This window comes from Bos indicus, chromosome 1, assembly GCF_029378745.1.
Source record: "Bos indicus isolate NIAB-ARS_2022 breed Sahiwal x Tharparkar chromosome 1, NIAB-ARS_B.indTharparkar_mat_pri_1.0, whole genome shotgun sequence".
In the NCBI taxonomy this organism is placed as follows: Eukaryota; Metazoa; Chordata; class Mammalia; order Artiodactyla; family Bovidae; genus Bos; species Bos indicus.
The window spans coordinates 131116941-131136157 of NC_091760.1; the positions used below are offsets into that span (position 1 = coordinate 131116941).

General features: G+C 47.0%; 1 protein-coding gene across 6 annotated transcripts in view; it reads right to left on the reverse strand.

Annotated features, from left to right (window-relative positions):
• The window catches only part of MRAS (muscle RAS oncogene homolog), a 66621-nt gene that overhangs the window by 26107 nt on the left and 21297 nt on the right, over positions 1–19217 (reverse strand). For 3 of the 6 annotated variants that reach the window (XM_019961927.2, XM_019961909.2, XM_019961900.2), the window contains exon 2: positions 11394–11604. The exons of 1 other annotated variant lie outside the window; for it this stretch is intronic. In XM_019961927.2, the coding sequence (XP_019817486.1) occupies positions 11394–11586 (193 nt within the window). In that variant the 5' untranslated portion in view covers positions 11587–11604. Of the gene's footprint in view, positions 1–11393; positions 11605–12079; positions 12100–12963; positions 13022–19217 lie in introns of those variants that run through there. 2 more of the 6 variants (XM_019961918.2, XM_070794218.1) reach the window with 2 other exon arrangements.

Consider the following 19217-nt stretch of genomic DNA (forward strand, 5'->3'; position numbering starts at 1 on the left):
CCTGTCTCATGACTTCACACGGAAGTTCCCAAGTTTCCGTCTCCAGCCTGCACACCTCCCCTTACTCCAGACGTAGACCTCTGCCACTGGCTTGACTTCTATTTGTATGTGTGAAAGGCATCTCAGATTTAACACACCCAAAACTAGACTCTTGATTTTTCCATCAAACTTACTTTTCCCAGTCTTTCTAATCTCCTTTAAATTTTATTTTATTCAAGTATAGTTGATTTATTGGTCTTCCTACTTTTGACAAACATCACTCTATTCTACCAACTGTCCAGTCTGAAAACTCTTCTTGTTCTCCTCCCACCCATCCCACATACTCCATCAACAAATTCTGTTATTTCCTCCATAAAATACATCCAGACTCTAACTCCTTCTCACCACCTCCTTTACTGATATCCTATTCTACCATCAAGAGCTTCTTAACTGGGCTCCCTAGTTCGGTCCTGGTTCCCCTCTGGTCTATTGTCCACCCCACGGCCAGATGAACATTTTAAACATCAGTCAGACCATGCCTGTCCTCTGCTCAAAACCTCCCACGGTTTATACCCCTTCTAGATTCTGGAAGTCACTGCCCCCAGCTATCTCCCTGACCTCTCCTCTTAGCCTCTCGCTCACCTCCTCTGCACCCTGGCCTCCTATCTATTCCCCAAACACATCCCTGCCTCAGGGCCTTTGCCCCTGATTCTCTATCCAAGATCTTTTCCTCCCAGCTTTTTCCTTCAGGTCTTTGTTCCAATATCACCTCTTCAGGAAGGCCTTCCCTGCTCTGTGTGGATAAGGCAGCAACTTCTTCCGCCCTGCCTGTTTCTTCTACCTTGCCTCACTCTCCATCACAGCATCCATACCATTTGGCACATTACACATTTGTTTACACTCCATTTCCCCCATTCTACCAGAAACTTCATGAGACCAGGGACTTGACCTTGCCAACTGCTGCCAAAGAGAGCCCCAAAGAGAGCCAGGTACACAGCAGGTACCCAGAATTGTTCATAGAATGAACTAGTGAACACTCCCACCTACATACATCTCAGGGGCTGATCCACACATCACTGGAGGGGAGTGGTGGCAGGTTCAAGTCAGGGGCACAAGCCTCACTCCGGACCTCCCCAGATGCAGGCAGCCAGGTCAGCAACCCCTCATCTGCGTGTGTGATGGGACCTATTCTTTTTCCTTCTTTCACCTGGTTGGATGGTGCATTTTATTGCTTGCTTCTTTTTGTTTAAATTGGAGTATAATTGCTTTACAATGTTGTGTCAGTTTCTGCTATACAGCAAAGTAGATCAGCTACTTCCCTCCCTCCCTCTTGAGCCTCCCTCCCACCCCACCCCTCTAGGTCAACACAGAGCATAGAGCTGAGCATACGCTTCCCTGGTGGCTCAGACAGTAAAGAATCTGCCTGCAATGCAGGAGACTCGAGTTGGATCCATAAATCGGGAAGATCCCCTGGAGAAGGAATGGCAACCCACTCCAGTATTCTTGCCTGGAGAATCCCCATGGACAGAGCAGCCTGGTGAGCTACAGTCCATGTGGTCGCAAAGAGTCAGACACAACTGAGTAATTAACACTGTCACATTTCTTTTTTCCCAGGGTACATACGTGTCAATGCTACTCTCTGTTTGTCCCACCCTCCTCTTCCCCAACAAGACCTATTCTTGAAAACATCAGGCCACCCTTTTCAAATGTCACATTAGAACAATTTTAACAATGAAAGCATCACGAGACTTACTCTGCGCTGTGCTTCACAAGATGTCACCTTCCCTCACTCACTCAACAAACAATAACAAAGCACCTGATAGGCCACGCTGGGCTTCCCTGGTATCTGCCTGCAATGTAGGAGACTCCGGTTTAATTCCTGGGTCGGGAAGTTCCCCTGGAGAAGGGATAGGCTACCCACTCCAGTATTCTTGGGCTTCCCTGGTGGCTCAGATGATAAAAATTCCACCAGAAATGCTGGAGACCTGCATCCGATCCCTGGGTTGGGAAGATCCCCTGGAGGAGGGCATGGCAACCCACTCCAATATTCTTGTCTGGAGAATCATATGGACAGAGGAGCTTGGCGGGCTACAGTCCGTTCATAGGGTCTCAAAGAGTCGGACACGCCTGGGTGACTAAGCACAGCACAGCACAAAAGGTGCTGCTGGCAGCAGGCACACATGGTGGGCAAAGTCTCTCTCCTCCAGGAGTTACAGTCTGTAATGTTTCATTTACTCTTGGCAACAACTATGAGGCTCTATAGTTCGGACAGAGGCTCCACCAACAAGGGCATGTGGTCTTGGTCCAGAGGGTGTTTGTGCCCAAGGGAAAGAGAAGACCCCAGTCACTGGACCTGGGCCCTGGTGATAACAGGCTGACAGTGGCTGCACTGGGGCCCGGAGCCAGGAGCATCAGCCAACACAAGGGCGGACAGGAGAAATCTCAAAGTGGGCTGGAGTGCTCAACCCAGGCTAGTCATGTGACTTTTAACAGTGATCAACAAGAAGTTCTGAAATCAGGGCAAAAGCCAAAATTAACTGCAGGAGACTAGGGCCTGACTGTGAGTAAAAGGAAACCACCCCCTGGGGTTTGGGTTGCTGACAAGCAGGGAATGACCCCCACACTGCACTCAGACCTTCTTCACTCAGGCCTGCCGAGCAGACTCTAGGTCACTGGCCAATGGCCGGTCCCTCAGCTCCCAGGCTGGCCAGTAGGGCTAAGGTGAGCACAGAGCAAGATATACTTGGCTTTGGGGTCAGAGGGAATGGGGCACTGATTAGCTGTGTGATCTTGGACTATTTCTTTCACTCTCCGAGTCTTAGTTCCCGCCCCTGCCGAGGCCTGACCAATCAGAGGGCTGCTGGACAGGTGTGGGAGCAGGAGGTCTGGGTTCCTAGGAGGAGTGCTCGGTGGCAGCAGCAGCAGGTTTCCAGTGGTACCGAAGGATTTTACCACCTACCCACTGGTACAGTAGTACTGGTGTATACTGGATAAAGAGCACTTGTGCTCACTGGTAAAGTGGAGACACTAATCTCAGTGTAACAGAATTGCTACAAGGATGAAACAAAGCAATCCCCGTAAAGCGCTCAGCACAGGGTCTGGCTAGGAAGCGCCAGTGCTACTCTCCCTGTGGGGAAAATGGTGAAATGTGGGGTGGCCAGAAAGTTCACTGGGGTTTTTCCATACGATACTAAGGAAAAACCCAAACGAACTTTTTGGCCAACCCAATACTTTAGTGCCCTTGGAAAACTGCCGCCCCAGGGGCCACCCTGTGTTCCCAAGAGCCCTCCCCTTGGGAACCCAGACTTCCTGCCCTCCTCTCTGTCCAGCAGTAGCTGCTAACAGTGCGGAGGGCAGAAGGAGTGACAGTGGCCTGGCCTCAGTGGAAGGAAGGACTTTCTACCAGCAAGCACTGCCCCCAGCACCTTGGAGACCAGTGAGCTCCACGTTACTGGGAGCATTCAAGCAGTGGTGGCTGATGGAGGCAAGATAAAGGGTCAGGCAGAGGTCTGCAGGGCTGAATTGCATAATCTCAGGCCTGTGGCCTTGCTCCCTCAGAAAGGAGAAGAAAGAGGGGAATTCCTCCCCCATTACTGCCCACAGGGAAAGGCGGGGGATGGGGTGGGAGTGGAGGAAGGACAGCCAGCTCTGCCTGAGCCCCCTCTTAGTGGGGGCCATGGAGAAGAGCCTGCTCTGCAGTTGACCTAAGGACTGCTGAGCACAGAGCCCACCATGCAAAGCCCCCGGCTCAGAACAAACTCTCAGTAAGTGTTCTTGTCCTCTCGCTGCCCTACCCACGCCCTCCTCCCCGACCTCCCCAGAAAGAATGTGGATTCGAGTGTTCGGGGAAAGGCCAGATCCAGGCCCCTCCGTGAAGACAACAGCACTTGTGTCTGTGGTCTGGGCAGAAGCCAGGGTGGAAACGTCCCAGCTTCTGAGGGTGCAGGAGGGGAGCCGACGCTCTTGCTCTTGGCAGAGACTGAGCCCTCGTTGAGGACAGAGTGGCTGCAAAGCGGGGGCCCGAGAGCCCCCAGGTGGGAAGGGGTGTCCAGAGACCACTGTCCTCTGTCGAGGGGAGACAGATGCCAGCCTCCAGAGGCTGGTGGGGCCAAGGGCAGGGCTGGCGGCCCTGTGGGTGGGCAGAGGATTTGCTCAACATCCTCCCCTGCAGGCCTGAGGCTTGGGCCAGAGGAGGAGGCAGGCTGACAGGACGGGACATGCTGGGCAGAGTGAGGAGGCCCTGGGCCTGGCTCTGCCTCCAGTGAGGTCTGACCCTGGCGAGTCACTTCTCCGTCGCCACTGCACTTTCCTCTGGTGTAAAGTAAAGGGGCTGATACCACACAGCTCAGGAGCCTCCCAGCTCCAAGCTAACAAGAAAAAGAGGCAGGCAAGATCTCCACAACAAAGTGAGGGAGAGCATGGACTGGAGCAGATATTTGTAGACCCACATCCACGGCAGCAATGGTCACAATGGCCAGGTGGAAACAACACAAACGCCCACTGCCGGATGCATGGCTCAGCACAGCGTGGCAGGCGCAGACAGAAGATTGTTCGGTCTTAGAAAGGAAGGGAATTCTGACACATGTCATAACAGAGGTGAGCCACTGTGGCAAGTGAAACAAGCCAGTCACCAACAGACAATACTGTACGATTGCACTCCTATGCGGTACCCCGAGTACAGAAAGGAGAATGGGGCTTGCCAAGAGCTAGGAATGGGGAATAGGAGTTGTTGTAACAGGGCTTCAGCCGGAAGAAATGAAAATGTTCTGAAGATAGATGGTAGTGATGCTGCAGAACAGTATGAATGTACTTAATGTCACAGAGCTGTCCCCTGAAATATGATGAAGACTGTCAGTCTCGTGTTATATCTATTTTACAACATGCACACACAAACCCCACAAAACTCCAGGACTCTGCCTAAGGCTTGAGTCTTTCTGACTGGGGTATGGGGAGTCACACAGCTCCAAGTCACAGACCCCCAAAGAGGGGGCCAGAGACCTGGGAGATGGGGAGGAGAAGCAACCCCACAGCGAGGGGTGGGCCCAGTAATGACAGGAGATGCTCCCAGAGTTGGGCCCTTAACAGCGGAAGGTGAGACAAAGGTCCCGAACCCTTGTAGGAAAGAACACAGACCAGGCTTGCTCCAAAGTTGGGGGCCTGCTGCAGACACTGGGGAACCTGGCTGCTGGCCCCTGAGGTCTTCCATCTCCTGTCTTTTAGATTCTGGGAGGACTCGGGCAATGAGACTCCTTGAAAGAAAACAAGAAATAGGGAATTCCCTAGGGGGTCCAGTGGTTAGGACTCTTTACCTCTACTGTAGCGGACCCAGGTTCAATTCCTGGTAACGGAACTAAGATCCCACATGCTCTGTGGAGAGGCCCCCCCCCCCAAAAAAAAAAAGAAATATGGAAAATAAGAAATAGGTTTGTTTGTAAGTAGGTAGGGAGCCTGTGAGACTCTTCAGTGTGGAAACCACAGAGAAGGCCCCTTGAGCATCGTGAGCATCTCTGCTCTGAGATTCAGATCAGAACCAGGGCCCCTGGCCCTCTGGAGACCTTGGGACAAGGAGCTGCAAGGGCAGGTGCAGCTGTCTTTCGACCCTGATAATCCAGGCCACACCCCGTGCTCTCGAGATTTCAACTCTATTCCCAGAGGCGCAGGGACCAGCTGTGTGAGGCTGGAGAGGTTTTCCCACCCAGCCAGACTGACAGAGAGCAGAGGAGACAAAGGGAGGTCAAGACCGTTGCTGGCTGTGTGACTCTCTTTGCGCTTTATTTTTATAACAACAATGCTGCTGCTGCTGCTGCTGCTAAGTCGCTTCAGTCGTGTTGGACTCTATGCGACCCCACAGACGGCAGCCCACCAGGCTCCCCCGTCCCTGGGACTCTCCAGGCAAGAACACTGGAGTGGGTTGCCATTTCCTTCTCCAATGCATGAAAGTGAAAAGTGAAAGTGAAGTCGCTCAGTCGTGTCTGACTCTTCGCGACCCCATGGACTGCAGCCTACCAGGCTCCTCCATCCATGGGATTTTCCAGACAAGAGTACTGGAGTGGGGTGCCATTGCCTTCTCCTTATAACAACAATAGCTACCACAATTATGTCTGTAAGGACAAAACGCATGCGGCATGGACCTTCCACACAGTAAGTAATCGCCCACAGATATCATTACTGTCTCCTCCTCTTCGTCAGGATCAGAGGTGCAGACCCTAGGGGAGCCCAGAAGCTTCAGACACAAGCCCTGCAGATTCACACTTACAAAGTAATGCCATGGTCATGCTTCCCCCGCCCTGGCTCCATTGCTATAAATGTTATCCCCAAACCTTCCTAAAATCACTTTTAAGGAAAAAAAAATTAAGAAACAATTTTGGGTAGTCTAATACCCAAAGTTACTTTCTAAAAAGTTAGAGAGGGACTTTCCTGGTAGTTCAGTGGATAGGAATCTGCCTGCCAATGCAGGGAACATGGGTTTGATTCCTGGTCTGAGAAGATCCCCTATGCCGCAAGGCAACTAAACGCCATGCACCACAGCTACTGAGCCTGTGCTCTAGAGCCTGTGAGCTGCAACCACTGAAGTCTGTGCGTAGAGCCTATGTTCCGCAACGAGAGAAGCCCCTGCAACGAGAAACCCATGCACCACAATGAAGAGTAGCCCCCTCTCACCGCAAGTAGAGAAACGCCAGCAAGCAGCAACGAAGACCCAGCCCAACAGCAACAACACAGTTAATTAATGGATTTTTAAAAAGCTGGAGAAGATAATATGTCTCTGAAGAGAAATAATATTTATTGAGCTCCATCTACATACCAGGCATGATGTTACTCTCTTACAGGCATTATGCAATGTTTTTCAGAATGTTTTCTGTGGAAATAGACCAAGAATGATGTGCAAAAAATGGTCCCTTGGGAAACCCTAAAAGGGCAATATATTCTTCCAATATACTTCTAACATGTTTGTATATTGAAGGTTCTTTCAAACCATGTAGTATCGAAACTGTTTATATTTCTTTAACTCAGTATATTCCAAAGTGTGGTATATATTCAAATGGGTGATGCAAGAGATGATTTTAGAAAGCGTGTAAACGTAAGTTGCAAACTTTACTGGTTACACATATTTATTTTGATGTCAGTTAGCAAATGTATATCGTTAGCACATCAAACCTGTGATTGCACATATATTGTTCAGGACTCATTCATTTATTTCACAGACATTCACTGTGGACCTACTCAATACTCTAGATGCTGAGGATATAGCAGTAAATAAAGTCCCTGCTCTCATAAATTTATATTTTAGTGGGGAGCAACAAAAACTCAAATAAACAAATAAATATATTGAACTTTTATAAACACATGTTCAACAGCAAAAGGTAGACTAAAGAAAAAGAGCTGGGCAGGGGGACAGAAGAGACAGGGGTGGACTGGATACGAGTGTAGAGAAAACCTCTCAGACAGAGGGACATTTGAACGGAGATCTACATGAAGGAGACTGTGTCTCTGCAGGAAGAACGTGCTCAGCAGAGAGAACAGCAAACACAAATCCCCAAGGTGGGAACGCACCTGGTGCCTGAAGGAACTGTTCCATGCTCCAGGACTACAGACAAGCTCTGAAGGATGCTTTTTAAAATTAATTAAATTCATATTCCACAGTATTTGCCCTTTGAAAGTATACAAGTCAGTGCTTTTTAGTATATACACAAAGTCGTTCTATTTTTTTAAAGTGATGATTTGGTTTTGGTTCTGGCCAAGATGGAGTATGGGCAACCAGATTTACGTTCTCACCTGTAATAACCAAAAAACAGACAAAATATATGAAACTGGATTTCAAGACATGAGACAACAGGCAACAACGGACAGTGACTCCTGAGGGATGGGATATGAAAGAGGGCACCTATGAGTGCCCAGTTCACTGCCCTGAGCACTGCCAGGCTGCAGTGCTGAGAGGGGAAACCCAGGGATAAAGAACGTCATTTTATAATATAAAAGAGTCAATTCATCAAGCGAATGTGCCCATCCTAAACACTTAGCAATTAACAGCAGAGTGTCAAAATACATGCATCAAGAACTGATCAAACTAAAAGAAAAAAAATAGACAAATCCACAATTAAACTCTGAAATTCAACACCCCTCTCTCGATAATTGAGAGGACAGGTAGAAAGAAGATCAATAAGGATACAGAAAACCTAGAGAACACTACTTACAAACTTGATATAGTTGACATTTCCAGAACACCACACCCAACAACAGCAGGATTCTTTTCATGTGCATGTGGAACATTTACCAAGATAGACCATATCCTGAGTCAGAAAACAAGCCTCAATAAGCTTTAAAGAATTCAAATGATATACCGTACATTCTCTGACACAGTGAAACTAAAGTAGAAATCGATGACAGAAAGATCTTTGGAAAATTCCTCAATAGTTGAAACTAAATAATATACCTCTAAATCACTTATGGGTCAAAGAAGATATAAAAATGGAAATTAAATGGTATTTTTAACCTAATGAAAATGAAAACATAACATATTAAAATTTGTGGGACACAGCTAAATGAGTAGTAGTTTCGGCAAATTTATAACACAAAAATGAATATCTTATTAAGGAAGAAATGTTCAAATCAATGATAACAGATTCTACTTTAAGAAGTTAGAAACAGTATAGAAACTTAAACCCAAAGTAGGCAAAAGGAAATAAAAAACATAAGAGTGGAAATCAATAAAACCACATGGGAAAAATCAATTGACTCAAAAATTGGTTCTTTCTGAAAATCAATGATACTGATAAATCTCTAGCCAGCCTGATCAGGAAAAAAGACAAAACACAAATTACCTATATCAGAAATGAGAGAGGCAACAGCACTGCGGATTATACAGATTATAAAAGGATAATAAGACAATATTATGAACAACTTGATGCCAATAAAGTTGATAAATTTGATGAATTGATCAAGTTTTTAAAAGACACAAACTACAAAAATTCACTGGAGAAGAAATAGATAACCTGAGTAGCTCTATATCTATTTTAAAAATTGAATTTTTAGTTTAAAACCTCCCATAAAGAAAACCCCAAGCTCAGATGTCTTCATAGGTGAACACTACTAAACATTTAAGGAAGAAATAATACCAATATTGTTCAAAGTCTTACAGAAAATTGAAGAAGAGAGTGTACTTCTGAGATCATTCTAAAAGCCAGCATTACTCAAACATTACAAGAAAATTACAAACCAATATCTCTCAAGAATATAGATGCAATAATTCTAAAAAAAAAAAATGAGGTTTATCTACAATACAATGTTTTAACATTAGAAAAATTAATCAATGTAATTTACTATATCACAGACTAAAAAGAAGAACCCCATATAATTATCTCAAGAGACACAGAAAAAGCATTTGACATGTGCACATGGACAAATATAACATGTAGTCCTGATAAAAACTCTCATCAAACTAGGAATACAAAGGAACATCCTCAATTCGATCAAGGATATCTATAAAAACTCTACAGCCAACATCATACTTAATGCTCAAAGACTAAAAGCTTTCTCCTTAATATCAAAAACAAGACAAGTACAACATTAAGTCAATGAAATAAGGCAAGAAAAAGAAATAGAAGCCATCCAGATGGGAAAGGAAGAGGTAAAACTATCTTTTTTCACAGACATGATCATCTCTGCAGAAAATCTAATAGAATCTCCCCAAATCCACTAGCACTAATAAGTAATTAGCAAGGCCGCAGGTTACAATATATAAAATTCTATTGTATCTCTATATACTAGCAACAAACATTAAAAACAAATAAAAACTAGTATCGTTTGTAATACAAAGGTAGGTATAAATCTGACAAAATATGTAAAAGACCTATGCACTCCAAACTACAAAATAACTGATGAGAAAATTAAGGAAGACTTAAATAAATGGAGAGAGATACTGTCTTCATAGATTGGAAGGCTCAGCATTGTTAGGATGTCAGTTCTCCTCAAACTGATCCATAAATTCAATATAATCTCAATCAAAATCCAGAATTTTAGAATTTAACTGATTCCAAAATTCACACAGAAATGAGAGAAACTAGGCTATCAAAACAGCTTGAAAAAGTATATAAAGTTGGAGATTTAACTATACCTGATTCTAGGACTTATTATAAAGCTACAGTTACCACGATGGTATGCTACTGGTGTTAAGACAGACAATAGATCAAACAAATAAAATACATGGACAATCAATTTTCATCAAAGGTACAAAAAAGACAATTCATTGGGGAAAGGACAGTCTTTTCAATAAATAGTGCTTGGACAAGTAAGTGCATGTCCACATACCCAAAGATTACCTTTGTCCCATATCACACCACATACAAAAACTAATTCAGATCATAGATGTAAAGGTAATACCTAAAACCATTAAATTTCTAAAAGAAAACATAGGAGAAAACCTTTGTGACCTTGGGTTAGGAAAAGATATAACTCTTGTCTTTGAAAGACACTGTTAAGAGAACAAAAAACAAACCAAAGACTAGAAAAATATTTGCAATTCACATATCTGATAGAGAACTTGTATCCCGGTGGTTTTCAAAGCTCGCCTCGTAGTATAACACTCTATGATTAATGGCTCTTTGTTTCAAGATTCAAAACAGTACAAAGTAAGGATCAGTAAGAATCTAGAACAGTGGTTCTCTCATTTCACCATCACCTGAAGGGCTTGTTAAAACACAGGTTGCTGGGCCCCAACCTCAGAATTTCTGAACCAGTTGGGCCTGAGGGTTTTCATTTCTGCTAAATTCCCTGCTGGTGAACTGCTACTCCAGACCAACATAGACTAAACTAGAAACACAATGTCAAATGCAAGATTTCCCAGCCTGTCCTAGGGGCAGTTACCAAATAAACTATGCTTATTAAGAAAAAAGTTGATTTCCTACTTTTTAATTAGTTAGTGATCAGTTGTGTCCAACTCTTTGCAGCCCCATATACTGTAGCCTTCCAGACTCCTCTGTCCATGGGATTTTCCAGGCAAGAATACTGGAGTGGGTTGCCATTTCCTACTTCAGGGGACCTTCCTGACCCAGGGATCGAACCCGGGTCTCTTGCATCTCCTGCATTGGTAGATGGATTCTTTACCATTAGCGCCACCTGGAAACTTCTTAATCAGCTAGAGATATCTATAAAAGTTAATCAGAGCTTCTGATCAGAGAGACATAACAACCATGACATCACTGAGTCGGCATGATTCTAAGCCTTGACTCTTTGTTGAATACACATTTTGGTTTCTACAAAGCTGTTCAGAATTCACCCTGGAAAACACACACGGCCTTACACCAATCACCCCATAACAGCAACATGGAAGAAACCAGCATACCCAGCTGAAGACTGTCAACTTTCCCTAAACCTGTATTAACGCCCCAACCCCATGCCGGGCTGTCATCAAGTCTCACCGTCCAAGATGGCCCATTGATTGTCAATCTCTGTATGTTTCAGGTAGGAGTCTTCGATGGTGGGGTCATAGTCAGGCACAAAGATCTTCTGGAAAAACTGGATGGTGAGGGCGCTCTTGCCCACACCCCCATCTCCCACCACCACCAGCTTGTACGTGGGGAGGTTGTCGCTGGGGACTGCACTCGTTGCCATGTTGCTGGTTGGTCAGACCTGGGGAGGCAAGACATGTGGAATGAGGCAGGGGGGCTTCCTCCTCTTTGACTTAGGGGAAAATATTCACAGGGTTTCCTTTTTTCTTCTAGAGTAACAAATACTCCCAATTGTACAAATGAAGACCTGCAAAAGAAAAGTACCAACCCTGATTCCTCACCCAGAGACTATAACTGTTAAAATGATTTATTCAATCATTTATTGGAAACCAACCATGTGCCAGGCCTGGCCTTGGGGACATAATACTGGTAGATGCCATGGAGTCTTTAACCAGCCAAAGGTCATGTCAAACAAGCCATACCACCAGTGAATTCTGCACTATATTCCTGCCAGCTAAACACATGGGCATTGGTCTGGGCAGGGAGGGCATAGAAGTTCACCTTTCACATCGAGTCTGGTCATTGGATTGAAGTGCTGAGAAGGATGGGAGGTTTTCTGAGCTCAATGGAAAGAGGAGCACAAGAGCTTAGCACACCTGAGCTCAGAGTCCTGAGTCCCTTCTGACTCTCAGAATTCGGTGATCCTGGTTCCAGCCGCTGGTCGACTTGCCTTTAATCATGCAGAAAGTCATGTGAGAATCTCATGACATCTGGTCAACCCATCTTTTAGTTGGTGAGGAAGAAGGGGAGGATGAGAGACAAGTTTTAAGTTGATGGTGTTGAATCCAGAGAAGGCAGTGGTTCTTAACCAGGGGCAAAATGCAATGCCTGGAGATGTATTTAGATGCCAAAACCAAGTGAGTGCTACCAGCATCCCATCAGCAGAGGTCAGGGATGCTGCTAAACATCCTATAATGCCCAGGAAATTCCCCCTCCCAGCACATAATTATCCATCCTAAAATGTCCAGAGTGTCAAGGTGACCAGCCAGGGGCTAGAAACATGGGACTAAGATTCCAAAAAACAACTGAGCCTGAATAGCTCAGGACTGGCTGTGCAGAGGAGACAGCAGAGACATGAAGAGTGGTCTTTGGAAACTGTATCACAAAGTGACAAGGAGGAGAGGCGGGCAGGGAGCATGGAAGGAGCACTCAGAAGAACAGGAGGGAAACTAGGACCTGTGACAGCAAAGGAAGCCCAGAGTTTCCCGAAGGAGGAGGGTGACAGCGTCAAGGCCGAACACTGGTGGGGGAAACAGGAGCAGAGTCATCTAAGCAAGAATTTGAGGGTGTTGTCAGAGACCTAAGCTGCTCACTGCAGAAGCTGCTGGAGGGAAGCACAACCACCCGGGGTGGGCCATTCCCGGGTAGCTTCAGGGCCGGTAGAAGGCGGGGGTGGGGCATGCCAGGAGACAATGCACCGCTGTCCTGTTTGCATCTCTGCTGCTTGGGAATGCCACCAATTGAGCCACAGTTTCCTTACCTAATAGATTAAAGGGCTGAGTTTTCACAGTTGTTCTTAGCTCCAAGAGTCCTCCATTCTAGATTTCAACAGAAAGGGTGTTAGACACAAATGTGGATTATGAGGCCACCCTGATTTGCATGGGGCTATAGGCGATTGTGCAGTTACTGAAGCTTGATGTTGACATTTAGGATTTCCCTGCAGTGGCGGGGAAGTAGGCACTTTTATACATTGCGGGTGAGAGTATAAATCTGTCCAAACTGGGCTGAGAGTATGTTTGCATAAATATGTCAAAATTTAAAATGGACATATCCTCTTTTAAGGCTATACCACATGTGAGAATGTAGTCCAAGGAGGTAATCAGACAAGTGTACAAAGATGTTAAGAACAGGGATAAAAATGGAAATAACTTAAATACTGGGTAGATGGGAGAAGAGTTAAAAGTTTATCCATACAATGAAATACTAGATAGCCATTAAAAAAGGATGCTACTGACCAGCCTAGAGAAGGTTTACAATATATATCTTAAAAAATAAGCTGCAAAACAGCAAGTACATTTGACTACATGTCCACGAAGTTACCCACCTGTGAATCTACATGTCTAGTGTGCTTCCAGGCACAGAGAGGATAGGCAGGTAGCTGTCTCTAAGGCAGATTTGGGGGTCCTTTTTCAATTTTCTACAATAAGCGTGTATTCTATTTGTGTATTAGAAAAGCCGGACAATATTATGAATGTTCAGGCCACAATATTATGAAAAGGAGAGGGAAATGTGCGATTCCCTCTCCTTTTGAGTGGGAATTTAAGCTCCCCTGGTGCAGGATAAAAGGACCAGGTACCAGCTAAGCCCCAGCATCTGGCTCCCTCATCCCCCCAACAGGTGAGGATAATGGTGGGGATAAGCGGTGGCTTCAACGCACTGAGCTCTCCCACATGACAAAGCGGGTGGTCCCAAAGGGCCAGAGGGGTGTTGAGGGAGACAGAAATGGGGGGCAGGGGAGGATATGGGCCACTCTCTGTCTTCTCTGCCTCTTGGGGGTCAGGGGAGTTTGATGTCAGCTCCTCACTGCCTCTCCTTAACTGCTGACCTAGCCTGAGGAGGGCGGTGACACATGGGCCAGAGTGAATGTGTCTGCCTGTGAGAGGCTGTTTTTATTTTTTTATTATTATTATTTTTTTTTTTGAGAGGCTGTTTTTAAAGCTCCCTTCCAAGGAGATATAAACGACTATGCATAAAATAAATAAGCTCCCAGGATATAATGTATAGCACAGGGAATATAGTCAATATTTCACAATAACTTTAAATGGAATATAATCAGTAAAAATTTTGAATTACTATGTTGTACACTTAGAACTGATATTATAAATCAACTATACCTCAGTTAAAAAAATAAAATAGATAAAAATGAAAGCTATCTTCCCTTCTCGCTGGCAGCAACGTGAATAAAAAATACTAAGCGGGTGGAAAGTTATCAGGAAGGAAAATAGTTTCTCCTGATTTTCTTCTCAAAATAAAACAAGAAATACATCATAAATATGATAGAGGACATGAATCCAACCTTTGAGGCGGCGCTCAAACCACCCACAGCAGAATCACCTGGGGACCTGACAAAATTGCCCTCTGCCTGCAAGCGAGGCAGCTGGCAGAAAGCGGATGAAGCCGATTTCCTTTCGCGGTGCCCCGCGCTTAGGAGTTGGCCCAAGAGATCACAGGGCGGGGGGCAATTCAGAGCTCCCTCCAAACCCAGACTCAGTGGAACAGGGTTAGAATGCATGGTTAACACAAACACTGGACTGGTCCCTCGTAGGGGAAAACCCTTCAGCGCTTCCCATAGCAGATGGGGATTCACTGGACATTCATGGCTGACCTCTCACACTGCTCTCTCCCAAGCAACTGTGTTTTCCAGTGAACCCTGAGGTCATGCGGTGCCCTTTGCCCACCCCACCCACACTGGGGCCCTGGGGAAAGAGCCCAGGCCCAGGAATCACCTCCCGTGGGTGGTGCCCCCTCTGACCCATGCCCTGCAGCTCCTGGTGCAGGGCCCCCACTACTTATAGAGGACTGGAAGTCCTCTACACTTACTGCACGTAACAGGGGAGGGCTGCATCTCATCCCTCCATCACCTGGCCTGGCACAGCATCAAGGACAGATGTTACCTAGAGGTACCAGGGCCCATCGATGGCTTTTTTTTTTTTTTTTAATTTATCTGGCTGCACCAGGTCTTAGTTGTGGCATGTGGGATCTTAGTGCCTTGACCAGGGACTGAACTTGGGTCCCCTGCTTTGGGAGCAAGGAGTCTTAGCCACTGGGCCACCAGGGAAGTCCGAACAACCATTAGACGACCTACCACACGGTGCCAGCCTCTCCACACAGAGGGCTCAGCGGTGGCTCACTCAGCCACAGGTTGGGACTGTCTCCCTCCCCTCCCAAGCACAACTGGTCACACAGATAAGACCCTCCTGGAACCAAGTGTGAGCCTGGGAGGAAAAGAAGGTTTGCAAGGGTGGGACTGGAGTCCAGAAAACTCCCTAGTCCATAAGGTCTCTTGGGCAGAACGTCCCCTGAAATAATCCCTGACTCAAAGGATGTCTTTGTAAACAGGGAAGGCAGTCAAAATGCCAAGGGGTGTGTATCACCCTCCTACAAAGTCGGCTGATCTCACGTGGTGTGGAGAAAGATTTTTGAAAGTCACCACAGGGTAAAAGGTTGGTTGGTGGTTAAGTAGCAAACTGCTTCCATTTACAACATCCCTCTCCTCTCCGGCCTGTCCAACTAGACAGTGTCTTGGACATTCTTCTAGAACACTGGTTCTTCACCATTTGGGGGTCATAGATGGCCCCTTGGAGGTGGGAGTGTGAAATAAGGTGGGTCTGGGGCTGCCTTTAAAGTCTCCCCACCGATTTTCCATGGCTTATACTCTCCCAACCCACCAGCTGAGTGACCTTGGGCGAGTTAACCTTTCGCAGCCTCAGTTTTTAATACTTGTAAGATGGGGTTGGCTAGAGAACCATCTTTTGCAGGATCGCTCTAAGCATGAAATTAAAATGTATGAGAGGAGCCCAGCTTAGAGGAGGTGCTCAAATGTCTGTTCTCTTGCCTTGTTTACTTTGTTCCCAGAAGACAGTCCCACAGACTCCCTCCCTCCACTCTTGGGGCTCGGCAATTCCCAGCCTCCTCCCCCGCCCCATCAGAGGCCCCAGTGCCACCTCAGCTCCCTTGCAGTCGGATTAAATAGGCTTGTGTGGCAACGTCACCCGTCATTTAGAACATTGTTTCCATGGGAAATGGCTCTGAGGTTCCAGGCAGCCCGCTCCACTCAGAAACCAACTTTTGGAACAGCAGCCACAGGGCAGAGGAGGTGGCTGAATGCTGGCTGCCATGGCAACCACCGCTCCCAGAGCCCCTCCCAGTGCACGGGCAACCCAAATTCCACCTCATATTGGAAACTTCTTCCTAAAAGGCAGTATCACTGCCTAGACGATTTTAGTGACGTGTATATGAAAACTTCAGGCATCTGTCAGCTGAGAAATAAGCTTTTCTGCTGGCTGTCTTTTGCTCCTTTTCTCTCCCCAGAATTAGCACCATCCTGCATGGGTTGAAGTTATTTCCTGAATGGCAGATTCACCTCCCCAGCAACTGGGGAGCTCCATGTGGACAACAGCCACGTCTCCTCAATCGTTTGCTACTCAAGCGGCCAGGCAGGGCCCAACACATGTATAGCCCTTAGAGTGTATTTGACTACTCAGTACTGCCCAGTCCAGCCTTCCACCCAGTCTGCCCTCCCCTGGATCAAGAAGCAGGGCAAGATACCCGGTCTTCTGATAGGGGCAGCCTCGTGGCCCTAGGACGTGTGTGTGTGGGTGGGTGGCGTGGGCTTAGGTGGACACAGGACCCCTGAATAACCTTTTCACCCAGCAATTTTCAAAGTGTGCTTGGAAGTGGGGGGTGGTTCCTGACACCTCCTGGGAAGTCTTGGGCCAAGACTCTGTTCTTGGGAGAAGGGGGAATTGGAGGGGGTCTCAGTCATAGCCTTGGACTGTTCAGCCAGGCAGCCTGAGTTTCACTCAGTGTCTCTGATATGGACTGCCTGTGTGACCGGGAACAAGTTTCTTAATTTCCAGGAGCCTCAGTTTCCCCATCTATAAAATAGAACAGAACCCTCGAGAATGCATAATTACAGTCCCAGTGGAAGAAAACTGACGGTGGAGGTCCCTGAGTAAGGGCATATTTGCACTGATGTGGCAAGTACCTGGGCCCCTGGGCTCCCTCCAGTGTGGTAGGCCCCAGTGATCTGGACCTTGCCCACCCCGTCCTGAAGGCGCCCGTACCGCAGAGGGCTGCTGGAGGACCCAACACAGTAATGAATGCCTAGGACAGCGGTGGGCCCCAGCAGCCCCTCAAAACAGCAGTGCCCACTGGTTACTATCCCTCACCAAATCTGCCCCCTTCTCCCTAAGTTCCCAGTTTCTAGGGCTTCTACAGAGCTTATTTCCCAAAAGAATAGTCCAGAACACTGCCCATTTTTACAAGTGGTCACATGGTAAAAGAAGACTTTGGCCGCAGACACCGTCAAGGGGCTCATTGGGCTTCCTAGCCTCTCCATGCACCCCACCCCACCAGCACCACCTCCAAAGCAGTGTCATGTAGTCCTGGCCAGAAGAAGAGGTGCCCAGGAGAAGCGCCAAGCAGTAACACCCCCCACCATTTAGAAGGCATCGGCTGTGTATGGATCAGACACCAAAGGTCAGGCTTGGCGCCACCATGCCACACTGCCTAGAATTCTGGTTATTTTTGCAGCATCACAGTACCTTTCTTGGACTGTCTTTGTGATTCATAACCCAAAGGGCACTGTTCATCCTCCCTGACCACAGAAACCGTGGTAGTGGTCATCCCAGAGCCTCCCCCAAAGACGCTACCAACTTAATTGAAGGTTTAGTTTCACTGCTTTTTGCTTCTCTGTTTCTAGACGAATCATTTTAAAGATTCCTTCCTAAACTGATCAGTTGAACTGCAAGTTGTCTGGTAAATAAAGCTGGAAGAGGGGGACACATTCATTATTAATGCAGCTCTTGGGAGAGTGAACGGACTCTCATTCACATTGAGTGGAATCAGCCCGGGGAAGTTAATCTCATCTCTGTGATGTCTGGGTGTGCCCAGTGCAGGGGGATGAGCACACACTGCGGGGGGAGGACCCAACCCATGTGGAGGAAACGGCTCTGCATTCCAGGAGCTGCCCTTCCCTTCTGCACAATTCCCAGAAACGGGCAGCCTCCCCGGGGGCTGCTGATTTGCAGGCAGTGCATAACTGATGTGCAGACCTGCCAGGGGTCTGGGCCACTTGGCATCCCTAAGGCTCCATTCTCACCTCGAGGAGACTTTGCTTCACCCTTTGTCTCCCACCTTGGCTATTCCCAGGCCAGCACTGTCACTGCATCACTCAGGCCCTCCAGGAAGCTACTGGTGCATTCAGTCCACTTAATCATTAAGACTTAACCGCCTATGGCTGATTTATGTTGATATATGGCAGAAACCAACACTATAATATTGTACAGAAAGTATCCTCCAATTAAAAATAAACAAGTTTAGGGAAAAAAAAAAAAGATGACCACCAACCCAACTGTGTGTGTTATTTTATGCTGGACAGGACCTTAAATATCATCAGGTCTAGATGGCGAGTGTATGGCATGGGTGCCCCTCCTTCCCAGAGCCAAGGCAGATATCGAAGTCCATTGTGCTCCTCTTTCCTGCTCAGTCTTACAGCCCTTTTCAGTGCAGCACCCTTGGCAGCCAGAACCAGACGATTGGTCCAGAGATGAAACTTGTTTGCCATCCCAGATGGAACCCAGTCGTGTCCAACTCTGCGACCCCATGGACTGTAGCCTGCCAGGCTACTCTACCCATGGAATTCTCCAGGCCAGAATACTCAAGTGGGTAGATTTTTCCTTCTTCAGGGGATCTTCCCAACCCAGGGATCAAACCCAGGTTCTCACATTGCAGGCAGATTCTTTACTGTCTGAGCCACCAGGGAAGCCCCACTACTCTTCAGGTTCCCTCCAAAACATCCCACGTACTGGCCATCCTGTTCCATGGGAGGGGCTCAGGACCTTTAGGGGGAACCTGCCTGGCTACCTCTGGAGAACTCCGCTAATGGATCAGCCCCTGCTTTTCTACCCCATCAAATCCGAGTTCCTCTGCCAGGATCACACCTGGACTGCAGCAGCAGAGCAGAAATACCAGACGGAAGTCCAGAGATCCAGGCAAGGCCACTGCTTGAAG